General features: G+C 38.8%; 1 protein-coding gene across 1 annotated transcript; it reads left to right on the top strand.

The window, feature by feature from the left end:
• The first annotated feature begins 14,529 nt into the window (after positions 1 to 14,529).
• LOC126785351 (UDP-glucose flavonoid 3-O-glucosyltransferase 7-like) lies at positions 14,530 to 16,722 on the top strand. Its single transcript, XM_050511015.1, has one exon. It carries the CDS (start codon positions 15,020 to 15,022, stop codon positions 16,481 to 16,483), a length of 1,464 nt encoding a protein of 487 aa, XP_050366972.1. The 5' UTR covers positions 14,530 to 15,019; the 3' UTR covers positions 16,484 to 16,722.
• The last annotated feature ends 3,553 nt before the right edge of the window (positions 16,723 to 20,275 follow it).

Here is a 20,275-nt window from a genome sequence, read left to right as displayed (position 1 = left end):
AATAATTTATCTGGGCCTCATTAAGAGTCCTAGACGCATAGTAAATCACTGCAGGCTTCTTTTCTCTTCTTTGGCCCAACACTGCCCCAATTGCATAGTCCGAAGCATCGCACATCAATTCGAAGGGCAGGTTCCAATCCGGAGGACAAATGATGGGTGCACTAGTCAACAACTCTTTCAATTTCACAAACGCTTTCTCACATGCATCATCCCATATGAACGACACCTCCTTTTGCAATAGGGTACACATAGGTCTCGCCACCATGGAAAAATCCTTGATGAATCTCTTATAAAATCCTGCATGACCAAGGAAAGAACGAACCTCTCTCACAGTTGTGGGAGAGGGTAAGTGATGCACAATATCAACCTTAGCCTTGTCTACCTCAATACCCTTAGCAGATATAATATGTCCCAAAACTATCCCTTGATTCACCATGAAATGACATTTTTCCCAATTAAGAACAAGGTTAGTTTCTACATACCTTTTCAAGATTAACTCTAAGTTCTCTAAACATGCATCAAAGTCTTTTCCATAAACACTAAAATCATCCATAAAGACCTCAATGATATTTTCGATAAAGTCAGAGAAAATAGCAAGCATACATCGTTGAAATGTACCTGGTGCGTTGCACAAACCAAAAGGCATGCGTTGATAGGCAAAAGTGCCAAATGGACATGTAAATGTCGTCTTCTCTTGATCCTCCGGATGAATGCATATCTGGTTGTACCCATTGAACCCATCTAGAAAACAATAGAACTCGTGTCCAGCTAATCTCTCCAACATCTGGTCCATGAACGACAAAGGCATGTGATCCTTGCGTGTTGTAGCATTCAACTTCCTATAATCAATGCACATCCTATGACCGGTCACCAACCTCTGGGGTACCAACTCATTCGCCTCATTTTTCACAAAAGTCACCCCACTCTTCTTAGGCACAATTTGCACTGGTGAAATCCACCGACTGTCCGAGATAGGATAGATCACTCCACAATCAAGCAGCTTAATCACCTCATCTTTCACGATTTTCATCATTGGTGGGTGTAATCTCCTCTGAGCATCACGTGTAGGCTTGTCGCCATCCTCCAAAAGTATCCTATGAACACAAGTTGTAGGGATGATCCCCTTGATATCCGCCAAAGTCCATCCAATAGCGGTCTTGTTCCTCTTAAGCACATCAATCAATCTAGCTTCTTGCTGCTTAGTCAGTGTTGATGACACAATAACTGGTAGAGTATCATTCTTTCCAAGGTACACATACTTCAAATGATCTAGAAGCTCCTTCAAATCTAACTTTGGGGCTTGCACCACAGATGGTAACAATTTATTAGTGGAAATGGGAATTGACAAGAAATAGGGATACCTTTTGTATGGTTGAGCTTCAAGCTCATTCACCATTTCAAAAAATTTGGGCTCAAAGTCAGCCCACTCCTCTCTTGGGACACGGTCCCCATGCTTGTCAAATCTGGCCCCTTGCTCCATAGCTAATTGCTATACTTCCAATGTCTCTGACATAACCTGTGCAATAGAATCATCCACAGAAAAACACGAGTTAATGTCAGAAACTGGGTACTTCATTACCTTAAAAATGTTGAAGCTGATAACATTTCCATCAAACTCCATCGTCAAACACCCATTTGCAACATCGATGCATGTCCTTGCACAGTCTCCCTAAAAGTAGTGGAGTTGTCTCCAAGGGTGATACCTCCATGTCTAGCACATAGAAATCTGCAGGAAAAATAAAGTGACTGACCTGCACAAGGACATCCTCAACATACCCCTCAGGGTACTTGTTAGATCAATCTGCTAATTGAATAATCACATTATCATTCTTCAAGGGTCCAAATCCTAGTGATTGATAAACATTATATGGCATGACATTTATCGAAGCACCTAGATCAAGCATAACATTATCAAATAATGTGTTACCAATTTTACATGGGACAGAGAAACTTCCCGGATCCTTCATCTTAGGGGGTAGCTTCCTTTGTATGACAGCTGAAACTGTCTCATTCATCTTCACTACCTTTTCTTCCCTAATTTGTCTTCTTGAAGTGCAAAGCTCCTTAAGAAATTTTGCATATTTAGGGATCTGCTTGATACACTCAAACAATGGAAGGTTAACTTGCACCTTCCTAAAGACCTCTAACACCTCCTTATCAGATTTATCTTTCTTGCTCTTTTCAAACCTAGAAGGGAAAGGTACATACGAAATAGGATTAGTTTTAACTAATTCATTTGAGTTAGCATTTGTACCTTTGTGTGTTTCATGGATCGGCACACTCTCTTTCTTTGAGGTAGCTGGATCTTTCTCCAAGACATTCATCTTAGCCATCTCGTCACCCTCCTCAAGAACATGGGCTGTTTGGGCCTTCCTAGCAATACTAGGCCGCTCCTTTAGCTCGAGCCCACTCCTTGTCATGATAGCTTGGGCTTGCTCATTCTTTGGGTTAGGTATGACACCACTTGGAAACTTTTCTTGCTCAGAAAAACGGCCCATGAAGTCTACTACCTGGCCCATATGCGATTTTAGCTCCGCAATGTCCTTGCTATTCGCTTGTTGACCCGCCACCAAAGTTTGAGTCACGGTATTCAATTGACTTTGTCCAGCAACTAAAGATTTCAACATCTCATCATAATTAGGAGTACTAGCCACGTTGGGAGGTGGAACATTGAGTAGTGGAGCTTGTGGTCTAAACAAACCAGCCGGACGAGGCCCAAATTGCATAGCATTCTGATGTGGCCTTAGTACATTCTCATTATTGGACCACCGAAAGTTTGGATGATCACGTAGGCCAGGATTGTAGGTATTTGAAAATGGATTGTACCTCTGACCTCCTTGATAACCAAGGGCATTGACTTCCTCATACCCTCCACTAGAAGCAACTTGAGGACACTGATCAGTAGGGTGCCCATCCGTACATATTCCACAAACTTGAGCTCCACTAGTCTTCATGAAATGACTCATCATCTTGGACAACTTATCAACCTTGTCCTCTAGAGCAGAGCTTGAACTCGAGTTGGTCTCATGTACCTGCCGTGTAGAACTAGCAGATGTTCCAAATTGTTGGTTGTTCATAGCTCTCTTCTCCAAAAGATCCTTTGCTACTACATTGCTCTTGTTCAAAAACGATCCACCAGCAGCTGAATCAAAGAACTCTCTTTCCATTTGTAGCAATCCTTCATAGAAATACTGAAGCAACATACCTTCTCTAATGCCATGGGCTGGGCATGATGCTACAAGAGATTTGAACCTCTCATAGTAGTTGTAGAATGACTCATCTGGTCCTTGCTTGATTCATGTTATCTGCTTCCTGATGTGTGTCACCCTTGATGAGGGAAAATACTTCGACAAAAACTCATTGACCATTGTTGTCCATGAAGTAATCCTACCAGCAGGTACCTCAAACAACCACTTTTGAGCACGATCATCCAATGAGTAAGGAAACGCTCTCATCTTCACTATCTGAATGTCTGCTCCTCTAAGGCACATAGTCTCACAGTTGAACTGGAACAGAGTGAGATGTTGATTGGGGTCATCTCCTGAGAGTCCATGGAACTTAGGCAAATGATGCGAGAACCCACTCTTGAACTCAAAATCACTCGTCTTGCCCTCCTCTGGAATAGGGTACGCTATGTTAGAGGATGATGTCCCCCCAACTGCTCCTTCTACTTGGCCATTCTGCTCTCTGATCGATGCCATTTCTGGTTTTGGAACTAGGTTTTCCTTTGTTCGGCTTTGAACTGTGGGCACTGGATCAGGTAAATCGAAATTCGATTAGCCCAAAGGACACGGACTTGTCAACAATTCTAACTCTGGATCCTCAAAGAACAATGGATTGAGCCTACCACAACTTGATGAACCTAGAAATGACGAAATGAACCCAAAGTCTATTTCTTCTTGAAATGAATCTGACTCAATGGAAACGTTATCAAACTGATCTTGAGGCTGAATTCTTTTCAGGCGTGCACTAAACTCTTCGGACCAACTACTAATCTTGGACATTCATGAGCCTGAAAAGAACAATTTTTAGTAATTTTACAAAGTATGAAATACAAGTATAAGTAAATACAAATTTTTTTTTTACTTTTTTTTTTCACTTTCATTTTCTTTTCTTTGTTTGTTACGGATTGATTGTTTTTTTTTTAACGAAATCTACAATTATAAAGTATTACTAACTCTAATTGATTTTATTCACACACAATCCTAACATTTAAGGTACGTGGAGCAGAGGAGGTAACTGTGCAATGGACTGAAATAGTCCCATGTAAGGGTCTTGCTTTATCCGATATACCTTAAAAGTTACAATATCATTTTCTTTTGAAACAATATACATCTATTTATACAAAGTTATTTTCTAAGTTATAAAGTGAGGTGGACGTGCGGCCTAAGTACGTCGTCTAGACACAAACTCATTCCTTTGTTTCAGAAGGCTGGATAGCTAGAATCAGAGATAGTCACAAGGCAGGACTCATTTGTTGGACACCATGGGGGCCACATCCTCGAAAGGATGCTTTCCCAATCGACTCCATCACGGAGATGTATGTCAGTCTATGGGCCTTTGAGATCCAATTTTGTAAACCTTGAACCAGGGTAATGAAAATAGCATGCCCCTTACTCAGCTCGGACTAACTTTGTGTGTTAGATTGACCCCAAAGTATTAATAAAAGCCGCCCTCAACCCCAAGTGACCTTAGCAAGGTACAAATGGAGGGTTAAGGCTAATATTAACAAAATTGACTTTACCTATTCCGTTCACTTTATAACTTACAATAAACTAAGTATAAATAAACATTTAGTTTCCTTAAAAATTATCTAAGTGTAACAAGTATCCTATATACATACTACAACAAAATTAAAACATTTATCACAAAAAATATATTTAAAAAAAGTTTAATTTTTTACTGTGCGTATTTTACTGTTACCTATTATTGTTCACAAACATTTATTTTTTAATTTTTTTCGATTTACTATTTACTGTACACAAAATTTATTTTTACAAAGATAAATTTTTTTTTTAATTTTTATAATTATAATTTATAAGTATTTTTACATTTTTACACTTTACAAAAAAAAGTAAAAAAAATTTACAAAGATTTACTTTTTTTTTAGATGTAAAAAAAAACTTATAATTGTTTTTACTGAATGTTACTGTTCATCGTACTATTCACAAGAATTTATTTTTACAAATATACAATATAGTACAAAATTAACACTTCAAAGAATTGAGATTTTCTCAATTCCCCGGCAACGGCGCCAAAATGATAGAGCGTTTTATTAAAACGTCTATAATAAACCCTGTAAAATATTATCGTTAGTATAGAATAAGCAGGGATCGTTCTTTCCGGAGAATTGAATGGAACTTTAAACTTTTAGTGTTAACAAATAATTGGGGGTTTGAGATTGATTATTAACTACTAAAATAAAACCTAAATTATTATTTACATGATCGACTTCTCTTTAACAAACTTAAACCAAATTTACCATTACACCACATAATTACAAGTTTGAACCTATCATGCATTCTAATTCGACCAATTACATACTTTTTAGACACCAATACAATTAGAGCCTTAGGGGATCATCTAATTGTGCAAGATTTCAATTAACATTTAGATTGACTTAGGACCTAATCTAAATTTGCATGCAATCGAATTCAATAACACTTAGAGTAGAAATCAAACAAGATTACATTTAAGCATCAAATCTTTGTTGGAGACATGTTTCATGTATGGCGTCACCCACCATGATTTCACATGCAAATTTCCAGAATTTTTACCACTTTTAATCAACACAAATCGAACCTACTTAGGGCATGATTCAATTTGTGTCAATATGGTTGATGAATCTAGCACTCAAACACAATCTTAGGGAATGCATCCAAGCACTAAATTCATATGCACATATCTGAAAATTATCTAAAAGTATAAGAAAGATGATTAGAATACAACAATAGAAATACAAACTCATTAATTATAGAAAACCATCAATTCGGCAAAGATCCAAAAATGCAATAAAACAATATGAAAATTTCGATTGTTAATACAACACAATAATTCCACACAAACATCATACTACAATCTTTATAGATAAAGTATTGTAAAAAAAATCAAAAACGAACAAACCCGTGGAGATGAGTTGCGAGAATCACACGTTGTAGGAACCTTGGAGGTGTGTCTTCAATGGTGATTTCGGTGGAGATGAAATTTGTATATAGGGGAGAATGGCTTGTTGTTTTGGTGAAGGATGTTTGAGGTAGTATTTTAGTAGAGTTTTGGCTCTTGAATGCAAATGAGAAGTGATGATATTTGAGAGGTGAAGCCATGTATATATAGAGAAAAGATGGAGGGTTTGAAATTGCTTCTTTCTTTATATAATAATGCCATGTTTTAATCCCTTAAATCATGGAAAGTTCTATTCCCTAAAATATGTCATGCTTTAATCCCTAAAACATGGAAAGTTTTATTCCCTAAAACATGTCATGCTTTAATCCCTAAAACATGCCATGTTTTATGCCTTTAATGATCATCTTCTATTTAATTGTTGCATGACTTGACTCCATATTTTTTTCTTTAATTATCTCTTCAATGCAATCTGAAAATAAGAAAATAAAATCATAAGTAAGAGATAATTAGTTTCAAAACCTAACAAGGATTCCTAGTCAAACTAGGACTCTAAACCAATTATGCGTTTTAACTCATGTAAGCACAAAAATGCATCAAATACCGCTCAAGACTCTTACTACGACTCAATAACTTAATAGTACAACAATAAGGGCTAAGCAAAGTAAAAATTGAGGTAAAAACATGTTAAGAACGTCGCACAAAGTGCTCCTATTACACGTCCGAAGACAAGTCCACAGACCACAAAAACGTTTTAACATAACTAAGTTAAAACTACGTACAAACAATCATCAAATGTTATTGTACAAATCCAAGAGACATGGTCAATTAAGTAAATATCAACACTATAGTGAACTCATTCGCAAATGGAAATTATGACAGTATATATTATAGAAAACCATATATATGTACCTATTTTACTAATTATACACATCATAGTTCGTTCTTTTTAATTAAGCGTAATTATGAATCTCCGCAAAGTTAGATTCATCACTGTGAGATTTTACTCACCTTATAATCCGGAGCGTAATTTCCACAATTCCGCAAGTGAATCTTTTACTTGTTGTGTCGATCACCTAGAATAGATAAGAAGTGAATTTAGAAGCGTTACGTAAAACCTTAAGTGCCAAAACAGTAATAATGTTTTACTATTCAGCAATTTCTGGTTTTTACGAAATTAATGTTCGCGTATTACTTTTCATATATGTACGGTTTATGTATTACTTTTCATATACATATTGTTTACGTATTAATGTACAACAATGTACTATACATAGTAAATACTGTCAGTAAATACAAATAACTGATTTACCCTTCTGAAATTACTTTTACAATTACTGTACGTAAATTATATTTATATTTACTGTACGTAATTTAATTTTTATATTTACTGTACGTAAAATAACTTTACATTCACCGTACGTAAAATAACCCACGCGCCACCTCCGGCAGCCGCGCATAGCGCTCACGCGCCTCCCCACAGTGGCAGCTCGTGGAGCTCACGTGCCGCTCGAACCGCCTAAAGCCACCTCCTGCCCCCTTCACGCCCTGCACGCGCCGCCTATTGCGGCGGTACCCTCCATTTCTCCTCCTCCTCCGATTCATCTCAAATCTCCACAAATCTGCAAACAAAGCATCTCAACAATCAAATCAATCTAATCCTTACCTAATTTGAGCCTTGGAACCACCGGAGTGTCGTCGGAGGAGCTAGAACAAGGCGGCACGATTTGGCTCTGATCGCCTCGTAGGTGGCACCAGGGACGAGGAGAGGTGGAGACGTGCTAGCCTCGGGCATTGGCATCGCCGGAGGAGCAGCTCGGACGGTGGAAGAAGTTGCGGCCTCAGGTTGTCGCGCGAGAGCTCACGGCGGCGAGGGGAGGCGTGTTGAGCTCGGGGTCTGATGTGGAGGGCCTTGCGAAGCTTTTAGGCGAGGCGGTGAGGGCCACGTTGGTCTGGTCTGCGAGATCGCCGGCGAATTTTTCTGAGGGAAAGAGAGATCGGGGAGAGAGAGCAAGAGAGAGAGAGAGAGAGAGAGAGAGAAGAGCGAGAAGAGAGAGGCGGGTGAGAGAGGTTTCTGAACATGAAAACCCTAATCTCTAAAATTCTCTTTTTATACTCACTTCAAAAATCGGAAACTAACTTCCGTCGTTAATAACTTCTCACACGACGTCCGATTAGGACGGGTGACGTGCCCACAAACTCGTATCGACGAGACCTACAACTTTCGTGAATGAAGTTTTCTGAAACGAGTGACGGAGTAAAAGTCGACTCCCGCGTCACGGAAACGTAACGTTTTTCTGATTTAGATTTCCGAAGACGGTTTCGTTTTCGATTTTACAACATCGCGAAGCGAAACAAATGCGGTTTAATAATTTTACAAACTTATTAATTTCTACAAAAAATTCAAATAATTGGTTTCCGAAAAATCGGGTCATTACATAAGAATTCATGGCAGCGACTTTATTGACAATCCTTAACGTTATAGATTTGGGTGCAAAGTGTAGATTTGGGTGTGAAAGATAACTGAGTTCTCAAAGAAAATTCAGTAGAAGGAGAAGGAGGGAAGAAGAATTTTTATAGAAGAGAAGAAAAGTGAGACTGGCCCTTTTTGTTTTCCTTTCAGTAAGTGATAGAGATGGATAAGAAAATAACACGTGTATAACCCAAAATTGTGGCTAGATGCTTGTATCTACCAAGACATGCAGATAAGTTTTTAGCTTAAACAAAAATTTTCCTTCATAACTGCAGAATCTATTAAATAAAATGAAATTAGTGCAATAACAAAATTATGCTAATCCTAATCAAGCAATAAAACACGTAAATAAGCAAACAAATCAATGACACATCCTAATTAAAGTCATGCTCGTCACATACATATCCAGGTGAAAGACTCATGTATACTTCCTTAGTTAACTCTTCATGAAGAAATGTGTTCTTGCATCAAATTTCCAAAGTAGCTGTTTGAACTTACAGCCAATGAGAGCAGGACCTGAATAGTATTCATTTTAGCAATGGGAGCAAAGGTCTCATCATAGTCTATTCCATATATTTGAGTAAACCCCTTTGTTTCAAGTCGTGCTTTATACCGATTCACTGATCCATCTGCATTATGTTTTAGTGTAAACACCCAGTGACAACCTACATCCTTCTTTTTATCATGTGGAGGAACAAGTTCCCATGTATTGTTCTTCTGCAAAGCTTCCATCTCTTCCTCCATTGCTTTTCTCCAATTTGGGTCATCTAATGCATCATGCACTTTATTAGGTACTGATACAACATATATTTGATTCACAAATGATTCATATGATTTTGATAATCTTCTAGTGGACATATAATTGGCTACTGGATACTTAGATTTGGCGTGTAGGTAGGTTCATATCTTTTGGCTGACTGACCACGAGCAGACCTATTTGGTAACACATATTGACCATTACTAGACTCACTACTACTGGTATCCGTAGATGGACTAACCTTTGGAGTATGATCTTCAGTACCAGGGAGATGTGAGTCAGGGGTAAGAGCGATGACAAGAGTGGCCAGTTCTGGTACATGGATGTTTGGAGGCTCGCTATCTGAATGTTCTTCGGGAGTTAATATTTTGATAATTTCACTCTCATGAATGACTTCTTCTAATATCTCCACATCTCTATTATACAGCTCTTCGAAATATGAATGCTCCCCTTGAAGAGCTGTATCAGAAGAGGTAAAATAGTTCACGTCCTCAAAGAAAGTAACATCCATAGTGACATAGTACTTTCTAGTAGGAGGATGATAACACTTGTACCATTTTTTATGTCCTCCATATCCAACAAACACACACTTGAGTGCCCGAGCATCCAACTTAGATATTTGATTTTTAGGTACATGAACAAAAGAAACATAACCAAAGACACATGCAGAAATATTGTGAAATGAAGGTAAGGAAACATGGAATGCAAGTACCTCAAAGGGGATTTTTCCTAACTAGACACTAGATGGAAGACGATTGATGAGGTGTGAAGATACTAAGACAACATTGCCCCAAAGATATTTAGGCATATGAGCACTAAAGAGAAGATAGCGAGCTATATCAAGCAAATGACAGTTTTTCCTCTCTGACACTTCGTTTTGTTCAGGTGTTTGCGGACATGTAGTTTGATGAACTATCCCATGTGATTTTAAAAACTTTTGGAAGCCATGATTAACATATTCTTCCCCGTTGTCCGAATGAACAACTTTAATGACACTATTATACTGTGTTAGAACAAGAGTACGGAAAGCAACAAAAGCTGAAAAAACTGCATCTTTGGTTTTAAGAAAGACAACCCATGATAATCTCGTACAATCATCAATAAACAACACAAAATATCTCATATCTAATACAGTAGGTTCTCTGGAAGGTCCCCAAACGTCAGAATGAATAAGCTCAAAAGGAATGACACGTTTATTGGAATTACTAGGAGAGCAAATGGTACGATGGCTTTTGGCCAAAACGCATGTTTCACAACGTAAAACTGACTCATCCACACCAATAATCAAAGTAGACATGGATTTTTTCATAAGACTAAAAGATGGATGCCCTAAATGACGATGACATAACCAAACTTCACTTAGCTTATCAGATGTCAAGGTCATGGCGGCACGAGATTGTGCTCTTGGCTTATCCCCTGCGTATGTTTGATCCAGATGGAACAACCTGCCCCTCAAATACTCCCGACTAATTAACTCTCTGGTGAGAAGAACTTAAAAGACCACATACATGGGATAAAAAGTCACAGAGCATTTAGACTTAGTATTCAACTGTGGAACATATATCAAATGATGAGACAAGTCTGGCACATATAACACATTATAAAGCTCTATTGTGGGAGTGATACAGACTGACCATTTTCCTAAAACTGGAAAGACCTCACCATTGGCATTAGTAACATAGGATACTGGTGGAGGATATAATTTAGCAAAATAAGATCTATCATAAGTCATATGGTCCGAAGCACCAGAATCAATAATCTATGTATCAGAACCAACAAAGTTAGAAATATTTAAAGTCATACCAATCTTACCACGATCAGCTATAGAGGCTTTAGAAGTAGCTCCACCTACTGCATGTTGATCTTGACCGGTTACACCATAAAAATCTGGTTCTTGGACCAATGAACAACTGCTTTTGCCTTAGGACGATAACCATGCTTCTTCGGTTTGAGATGTGGGTGCAGCTTCCAACAAGTCTCTCGAAAATGGCCTGAATCATCACAGTAAGAGCAATGAGGAAAGGGACGATTCCAAAATCCAGGTGGTGGTCCTTGCTGATGAATTGGAACAAAATTTGATTGTTGAAGAAGTGGTGTTGGAGGTCTCTTGAACAGTAAGGTTATAAACTTCAACTTGTGCTTGGTTGAGACTTTCCTGTTGAGACTCATCCTTACAGATATATGTAAAAGTTGTAGTCAGGCTATGGGGTTTTGTCATTCTGAGCAGCTCTTATTTAGCATTGTTATGCGCATCAAGACCTCTCAGGAAATGGTGAACTCGCTCAAGCTCCTTTTTCTTCTGGTACCAAACAATATCCTCATGATTCTTGATGTTGCAAGGACGTTTCATATCAATCTCAGCCCAAGTATTCTTCAGTTTGGTGAAATACTGCGCCACTGGCTGCCCATTTTGTTCCATTGCTGAAGCTGTGCACATTAACTCATGAACTTGTATGAAATCAAACTCATTAGTGTATAGGTCTTCCAATGTCTTCCAGATTGCCCGTGGAGTATCACATTGCTCCACAAGGTCTACTATCTCCTCATTCAAGGCTTTGTACAAGACCGACATTACAAGACCATCATCATCTTCCCACTTAGTGTAGGCATCAACATCATCTTGACTAGGCATCAACATGCCCCATTTTGTGCATTCCTCAGAGATGAGCTGTCATGGTTCTCTTCCATTTATGAAAATTTGTTCCATTGAGTTTGGCTCCCCCAAAGGAACTACTTCATAATTCTTGACAGATACTTCAAACTTCTGGACTTCATTGGCTTTAGAGCTTTCAATTCCATCGCCCATTGTAAAATAATCAGTAAATGAGTAGTTATGCAGCGGAAATAATCAGTAGCAATAAGAATCAGTCTCAGGTGTATTTGCAATGTTAGTGGATCTTCTCTGCCTTGGGTGAATCTTCACTGCTGGTGAATTTGCACCGTCAACATAGAGAAAAAACTTCTGGTACAACTACACTGGCAGTCGACTGTAGGTTGATTAAAGACCTGAGCGGGTTGGGCTGAACACCGGGTCGGACAAAATACTGGGCCGACAGCTCGGCTTGTAAAGAAGACTTCGACTTCGATATGCAGCACAGAGGGAGGCAACGCTGGAAGGGAGATGCGATCTGGCCAAGATAGATGTGACGTTAGACTGAGGATGACTAGCCAACACGGGTCGGGTTGTTGAAAATGACGCCGGACTGGAGATGTACAGAAGATGTCGGAATGGGAACATCGGACTAGAGATGCACAACGAACTGGATATGCTTCCTTGATCGGAGAGCACCGCCAGCAATAGATTGCCCCTGACGACGACGTTGATGACTTTGAGAAAGAGAGAGGACCATCATTCTAGTTACAGAATACAACATCGTTGATGGACTCTCCAACATGACGGTGGAGAACCTTGACAATGGCGTTTCTCAAACTCCATAATCTCTGAGAAATTTAGAAAGATAGGTAAGAGATAAAGTCCTTTCGGATCTTTGCTTTAATACCAAGTTAAACTATGAGATCAAGAGAGAATGAAACAAGAATGGTGTATGATACTCTCAAGAACATGCATATTCACTTATGATTTTTTCTCCGAATTGAAGGAAATTTATAGTAGTACAATTAACCTATAGCTAAGTGTGAAAGAGAAAAACAATAGTAGGGCTATGTATGAAACTTAGACTTTGTAAGTCATAGAAACCAACTACATAAATGTAGTAGAGATCTTGTTAGGTAGAGTCCATATTTGTTGCGTCTAATACTGTGTTGAATAAAACAATGTTGCGAGCTAACAGTGCAAACAATTCAAATTGTCACAAAACTCTTAGAGAATAGCTCCTCTGTTTTTACTTAACTCAATTTATGACAAGAAAATCAAATTTTCTAAGTCATTCGATAAGTTTGATCTGGGAGTGAAAATTGAACTGAAAGTTGGAAATCATTAGCTTATTCTCTGAAAAGAAGAAAAAAGAAAATAATATATGTGGTCATAGTTATAGATAATGGTTGGAGTCTTTAAAATAGAGAATCGGTTGGAAGTGACTTGGAACAGAAATGACTTATGTTCAATGTTTTCAGATGTGACGCCGAGGCGTCGCTGGTGCGCGCCTTCGGGCGGAGCGAAGGAGAAAAGTCCCGCAAGTTCAAACCCAGGCGAGGCAATGGAAAGGCGACCACCGGAGCGGAGGAGAAGCGGAGCGACGCGAAGAAGACGATGCAAAAAAAAAATATGGGGGTCAAAACGACGTCGTTTTGGCATCCTCTGATTTAACCAAAACATCAACAAGAAATTTCTACAATTCCGACTGTAGAGTATCCAAATCAGTTTGACTATATCAGAAGGGCTGGAGTTTATTGACTTATTCATAGCTCCAGAGTAGCAAAGCACTTGATAGCTGCATCCGAAAAATTAGTGGAACTAGTCAATGGAGTACATAAGAACGCGATGGTGGTGAATGTGGGAGCTGATGGCAAGATAATTAAGAAGCTTTCAGGATCCTAACGGAAGTGTAATGTCGTTTGTGACATCGGCTGTAGAATTTGAGGATCATCTTTACTTGGGGAGCCTGCATATTCACTTCATTGGCAAGTTGCTACTGAATAATGTTACCTAACACTAGTTTACTAGGATCAGTAGCACGAATAATCAAACTGATTTACTTCTCAACTCTCATATATAGTGACAAATAAAAGTTATTCACTGTAAAATGTTTACATGAAAGCAAAGCCACTAACCTTGTGTGCCCTAGCTTGTGACTGTGAGTGAATATGACGATGAAGATTGAACAAGAAGATTGAACGCATTTAAGTGTAGCTCTTACATTTAATTTAGTATGACTCTATATATTAATTCTATAATTCGATTAGAACCTTATTTTGGATGAATAATATGCTTATAATGACATATTCGTATATTTTGAAGGATATTCGTATTATTTGAAAATGTATTGTATTAAATTAATGTTTGTTGGAAAGACGATCGCCTTAAATCGCCTTTGCACGCCAATGCTCTCGCCTTATGAGGCTTGACCATGTCGCATTCGCATTCGCATTCGCATTCGCATTCGCATTCGCATTCGCATTCGCATTCGCTTTCGCATCTAAAAACATTGCTTATGTTTATTGAAAACATAGAGAGGAATTGCTCAAACTATCCTCATTTTAGAGTTAGTGAGGAAAGAAAAATGTTTCTAAGTTTCCAAGAGTAGGTCACTCTGACAATTGTAAAGCAAATTTGGAGATCATCAAGACATCAAACAAAACGACATGCTCTTGACTGGTGCAGTGAACCATGTAGGGGATGAAGTTCGGAAGATGTCAAAACCTTGCACAGAATATTTTGGCCCAATGTGTACATGTCATATGCAGTCAAAATAATCTCTTTAGAAGTTTCAACGATAACTCTTATGTCTGTCTTGTGTTAAAAAGGTCTTCTGTTCGTCTATTACTCAATAAGCTTCAGCTTTCCAACAGGTCATTGCAGTCCACAACCTGTTTTTGTTCCTAGACAACAAACATAAGAACAAAGCATTGGCTCCAAATTAATCTGCAATCCAACCAAAATGAATCTTTCCAATCCTTCCTTGTTATAATCTCTCTTTTTGATCGATCAATTATCATTAGCACTCTGTGTACCTGCATTCCAAAAGCTACCGTACCCCTTCTAAGTTCCCATGGAAACTAAATCCCATCAGCAGCTTCACATTTTCTTCTTCCCATTTATGGCTCCAGGACACAGCATACCTGCCATAGAGATAGCCAAACAATTTGCTTCTTACTCAGTAAAATCCACCATGATAACCACTCCACTCAATGCACCACAATTTTCCAAAGTAACCCAAAACAGTAAACAGTTGGGGTTTGATCATGAAATTGAACTTCTATTCCTGCAATTCCCTTCTGTTGAAGCTGGGTTGCCACAGGATTGTGAGCAGTATAGTTCGGCTACAACACAAGAGATGGAGTTAAAATTCTTCAAAGCGGTCACCTTGCTTGAACCACAACTCGAGAAGGTACTTAGCAAACACCGTCCTCATTGTCTTGTAGTTGATGCCTTGTTTCCTTGGGCTACAAATGCAGCTGCAAAGTTTGGCATTCCAAGTCTTCTCTTTCATGGAACTGGTTTTTTCTCATTGTGTGCTTCAAAGAGTATGTTAATACATCAACCTCACTTGAAGTTATCATCTGATTCAGAGTCAGTGGTCATTCCTGATTTCCCGGTTGAGATTACAATGAAAGGAAGCGACATACCAGCTTATTTAAAGCTAAATCTTGAAAATGAATTTACCAAGTTGTTCAAATCATCCAAGGACGCCGAGGAAAGGAGCTATGGGGTTATTGTCAACAGCTTCTATGAACTTGAACCAGATTATGCAGATCACTTTGGGAAGATATTTGGGAAGAAGAAATGGCATATAGGCCCAGTCTCGCTGTACAACAAGGCAGCAGAAGAGAAAGCAGGGAGGAGATGCATAGAACGTTCCGTCGAGGAAGTGCACGAGTGTTTACATTGGCTTAAATCTAAGAAACCCAAGACAGTTGTTTATGTGTGTTTTGGAAGCCTGACCAATTTCAGTGATTCTCAGCTTCTGGAAATTGCAGAGGGGCTAGAGGCTAGTGGGCAAGAGTTCATTTGGGTTGTCAACAAAGAAAAGAAGGACAAAGAAGAGTGGTTGCCTGAAGGGTTTGAGCAGAGAGTGGAAGGCAAGGGGCTCATTATACGAGGTTGGGCTCCCCAAGTGCTGATTCTTGAGCATCAAGCAGTTGGAGGTTTTCTAACTCATTGTGGGTGGAACTCGATTCTTGAAGGAGTGTCTTCTGGTGTGCCAATGATCACATGGCCAGTCTCGGCTGAACAGATTTTTAATGAAAAGTTGGTGTGTGAGATACTTAAAACTGGTGTTGCTATTGGTGGTCAACAATGGGGAACATTTGGAGATATAAATGTGGAGATAGAGGCCAGTGTAAAGAGGGTGGCAATACAAAAGTCTGTGAGTCTAATCATGGTGGACGAAAAAGCAGAGGCAATGAGAGACCGAGCTAAAGAGCTGGGAAAGATGGCAAGGAGGGCAGTTGAAGAAGGCGGTTCATCATTCAAGGACTTAAGTGTTCTAATTGATGAGTTGAGGTCCCTTTGATCTTAAAATATTTTGAAGCTTTGGAAAGTTTCAAGAGGATGTTCTCCCTCTACTAATATAAACTGGGAGCAGCTATAGGCAGAAAACTGTTGTAATAATTACTCAGCCAAAAGAATTGCATTGCAATGATGAAAAAATTAGTGGACGAACCGAGTTTTCATTTTTCTAAAGGAAAAAGGTGTTAGAAACATAAACTAGCCTCTAATTCTCTTGTTTCATTAAAAACATTATAGGCAGGAGTTCAGATTGAAGTAAGAAAATACCTGAAGACCCAACTTGTACCAGATGAAATTCTGCAGTAATTATGTAGCAAATCAAAGGGTGAAGAGCTTTTCAGCAACAGTGGCTTACTCTGTAAAGCCTGACAACAAATGTCAATGATATTAAAATCAAAGCATGAACCACACAGTCACACACAGACACACATCTTTAATTTGGAAGTCTTAATTTCCAAGAGTATATATTCAGTCCAATTCTGGATTTAATTCTGTTCACTTCCAATTGTACACGGGGGAAGAGAGTTTGCTAACTGTTTACATACTGAGAGTAATGATACTGCTATTGAAAGTCTAACTTGTAACGACCTCAAAATTTTAGAGCTTAAAAACTCAAAATTCTAAAGTCGTTAAACACAAAATAATCTCAATGAAATCGAAATCATTTAAGTGCACAGCGGATCATCACTGAGTTCTCAATACAACTCAGAAAACCAATTATTACAACCCAAATTTATAATTTAACATTACATAAGATGGAATGTAATAATCCTCACAATCTCTCACAAAACTCACAAATAAAATCACAATAATTCTCACACACAAATCTTTGCTCGAAAATCTCACCACAAGCAGGTTACGAACGACTTCAAGCCTCCGGAGTCGTCACTCAATCTCCACTAATCAGCACCTGCGGAATTATCCCCTACACCATCGAATTGGTGCACCGGGATTGTAAACACAAACCCGGTAAGCTTATAGCTCGTATGAGTAAAATCAAAATATAATTCGCATATCAAAATATACGAAAAAATCACAATCAACAAATATAAATGCCCTCATAAGTCACTGGACAGCCCATCTGGTTGTCCCAAAGGAATATGAAATGAAACGCTCATGAGAAAATTAAGTAACCCTTCTGGTTACCCAAATGCATTTATAATACGGGTACCAAGAACGCTGGTACACATTTGTTACCCCTCTCGTAATACACCGCCGATATTGGATAGCCACCCGCTACCTCACATGCAGTACTAAGGCAGACAGACTAGAGCTCTAACTGTATCGTAACTTTCGCCCGGCCAAAGGCTAGGTTCCGACTTGCCGCACACGTACAATAATCTCACATCATATTGTACCAAAAATCAGGTCCGAAGACAATTCACATTTAAACAATCTCAATGTTAAAAATCACGTACAATAATCTCACATCATATTGTACAAATCAACGTCACAATAAAATCATAACAGTATATTATATAGCAAACTATATATATATACGTATTTAATTACCATTTGTACGATATATATATATATACATAATTCATTATATCTTATACATGTCATAATTTATAACACGTCCGAAGACAAAACGTTTAACAATCTCCACATAAAACTCACATGCTTGTCATCGAAATGACCTATTTTAAATGAATTCATAACAGTATATAATATAGCAAATCATATATATATGTACTTATTACCATTTTTACAATATATATATATATATATATAATCCACTATATTGTATACTTGTCGTATTTTAATATTTAAAACTCTTGCAAATATTTTAGAATCACCGCAAGGGTAGATTCATAAATATGTGAGATTTTACTCACCTTATTGACTTGAGCGTAATTCCACAATTCCCGAAGATGATTCCTTTCCTTGATTTAACGATCACCTTGAAAAGATAAGAAAATAATTTAGAATCGTTTCGTAAACCTTTAAATGCCGAAACAGTAATAATCGGTTACTGTTCAGCAATTTTCGGTTTTACGAAGTTACTGTTCAGTGTTACTGTTCACGGTTACTATTCACGGTTACTGTACAATATACAATTAATACGTTTTTCTGTACGTATAAATACTATATACGTATTTCTGTACGTATAAATACTGCATACGTATTTCTGTACGTATAAATACTATATACGTATTTATGTACGTATACGTACTGTTTAAATGTAAATACAATCTCAGTAAATAAAATTTACTAAATTACCCTTTTACAAATTACTTTTACATTTACTGAAAGTAATTTATATTTACATTTACCGTAGGTAAAATTTAATTACATTTACCGTACGTAAATAAAATTTACATTTACATTTACCGTACTTAAGTAAATTACCAAAATACCCTTCTGTCAAAACTGTTCACACCGCCGCACGTGGCGGCGCGTGTGGCACACGCGCCGACACCCCCAACGGCGCGTTTCACGCCACCGCCACCCCAAAACTCTCCCTCATCTCCTCCTCCTCCTTCCTACGGTCTCAGACCACCTCTCACGCCTACCACGCTCCCCCACGCGCCGCCTAAGGCGGCGGCATCTTCCCAAATCCATTCTCCTCCAATCTCCTCCAAATCGAACCCAAACAACCACAAAACAACAACAAGGCATCACAACAACCTAATTAAGCTAACCCTCACCTCAATCGTGCTTTAAAACCACCGGAGATGGCTTGGATACGGCGGAGGAAAATTTGCAGAAGTCAACGTCGTTGGTGGAGCTCCGGCGTGGCGCGAGAGAGAGAGAGTCGACCTCGGGGTCGCCTGTGCGGGGTGGTGCGACGCCTCCTAGACCGGCGGTGAGGGCCACGTCTCCCTAAGGATGGAGATCGGTGGTGAAGCCGAGTGGAAGAGGGAGAGAGCTCGGGGAGGAAGAGAAAAAAGAGAGAGAGAAAAAGAGGGGGCGGAGAGAAGAGAGAGAAAAGGGTTTCCTGAAATGGAAACCCTAAACACACAATTATCCTATTTATACTAGTTTCCAAATCGGAAACTAACTTCCGACGTTAATAAGTTTTACGTACTACGTCCGATTAGAACGCGTCACATATCCACGAACTCGTATCGACGATCTCTACAACTTTCATGAAGAAAGTTTTTGAAACCGAGCGACGGAATAAAAGTCGATATAATCGTTCGGAAACGTAACGTTTTCTTATTAAACGTTGTCGGAACGTTTCCGTTTCCGTTTCGTAAAGTTTGCAAACAAACAATTTCATTTTAATTGAATTTCATAATCTTTATAGAATTCAATTCAATTCAAATATTGTTTTAAAAATCTAGGGTTATTACAATCTACCCCCCCTTAAAGAAATTTCTCCCCGAAATTCAAGCTCACTCAACAAACAACTGTGGATATCTAGTTATCATGTCTGACTCTAGCTCCCAAGATGCATTACCCTCATCATGGTGACTCCACAGCACCTTGACTAGCTCAACTTCTCTCCTCCGAAGCTTCTTTGTGGATCTATCCAGGATACGAACCGGCTCGACAACAAATGTGGCATTTTCCTTCACTTTAATGGTGCTATGATCGATCACATGTGACTCATCTGGTACATACTTCTTCAGCATGGAAATGTGGAAGACGTTGTGAACGCCCGACATGCTAGTAGGCAAGGCTAGTCGATATGCTAGTTCGCCCACCTTCTCAAGTATCTCAAAGGGCCCAACGTACCTCGGTGCCAACTTTCCCTTCTTTCCGAATCTTACTACACCCCTCATAGGTGAAACTTTCAAGAACACATGATCACCGACCACAAATTCCACATGTCTCCTCTTCAAGTCCG

The sequence above is a fragment of the Argentina anserina genome, chromosome 2 (assembly GCF_933775445.1).
Source record: "Argentina anserina chromosome 2, drPotAnse1.1, whole genome shotgun sequence".
NCBI classification, from domain to species: domain Eukaryota; kingdom Viridiplantae; phylum Streptophyta; class Magnoliopsida; order Rosales; family Rosaceae; genus Argentina; species Argentina anserina.
The sequence above is the reverse complement of the archived record's forward strand: the minus strand, read 5'-3'. Positions and strand labels throughout refer to the sequence as shown.

Bases quoted from the DNA above. Each gene is read 5' to 3' on its own strand.
- LOC126785351 (XM_050511015.1), top strand. From the start codon at position 15,020: ATGGAAACTAAATCCCATCAGCAGCTTCACATTTTCTTCTTCCCATTT.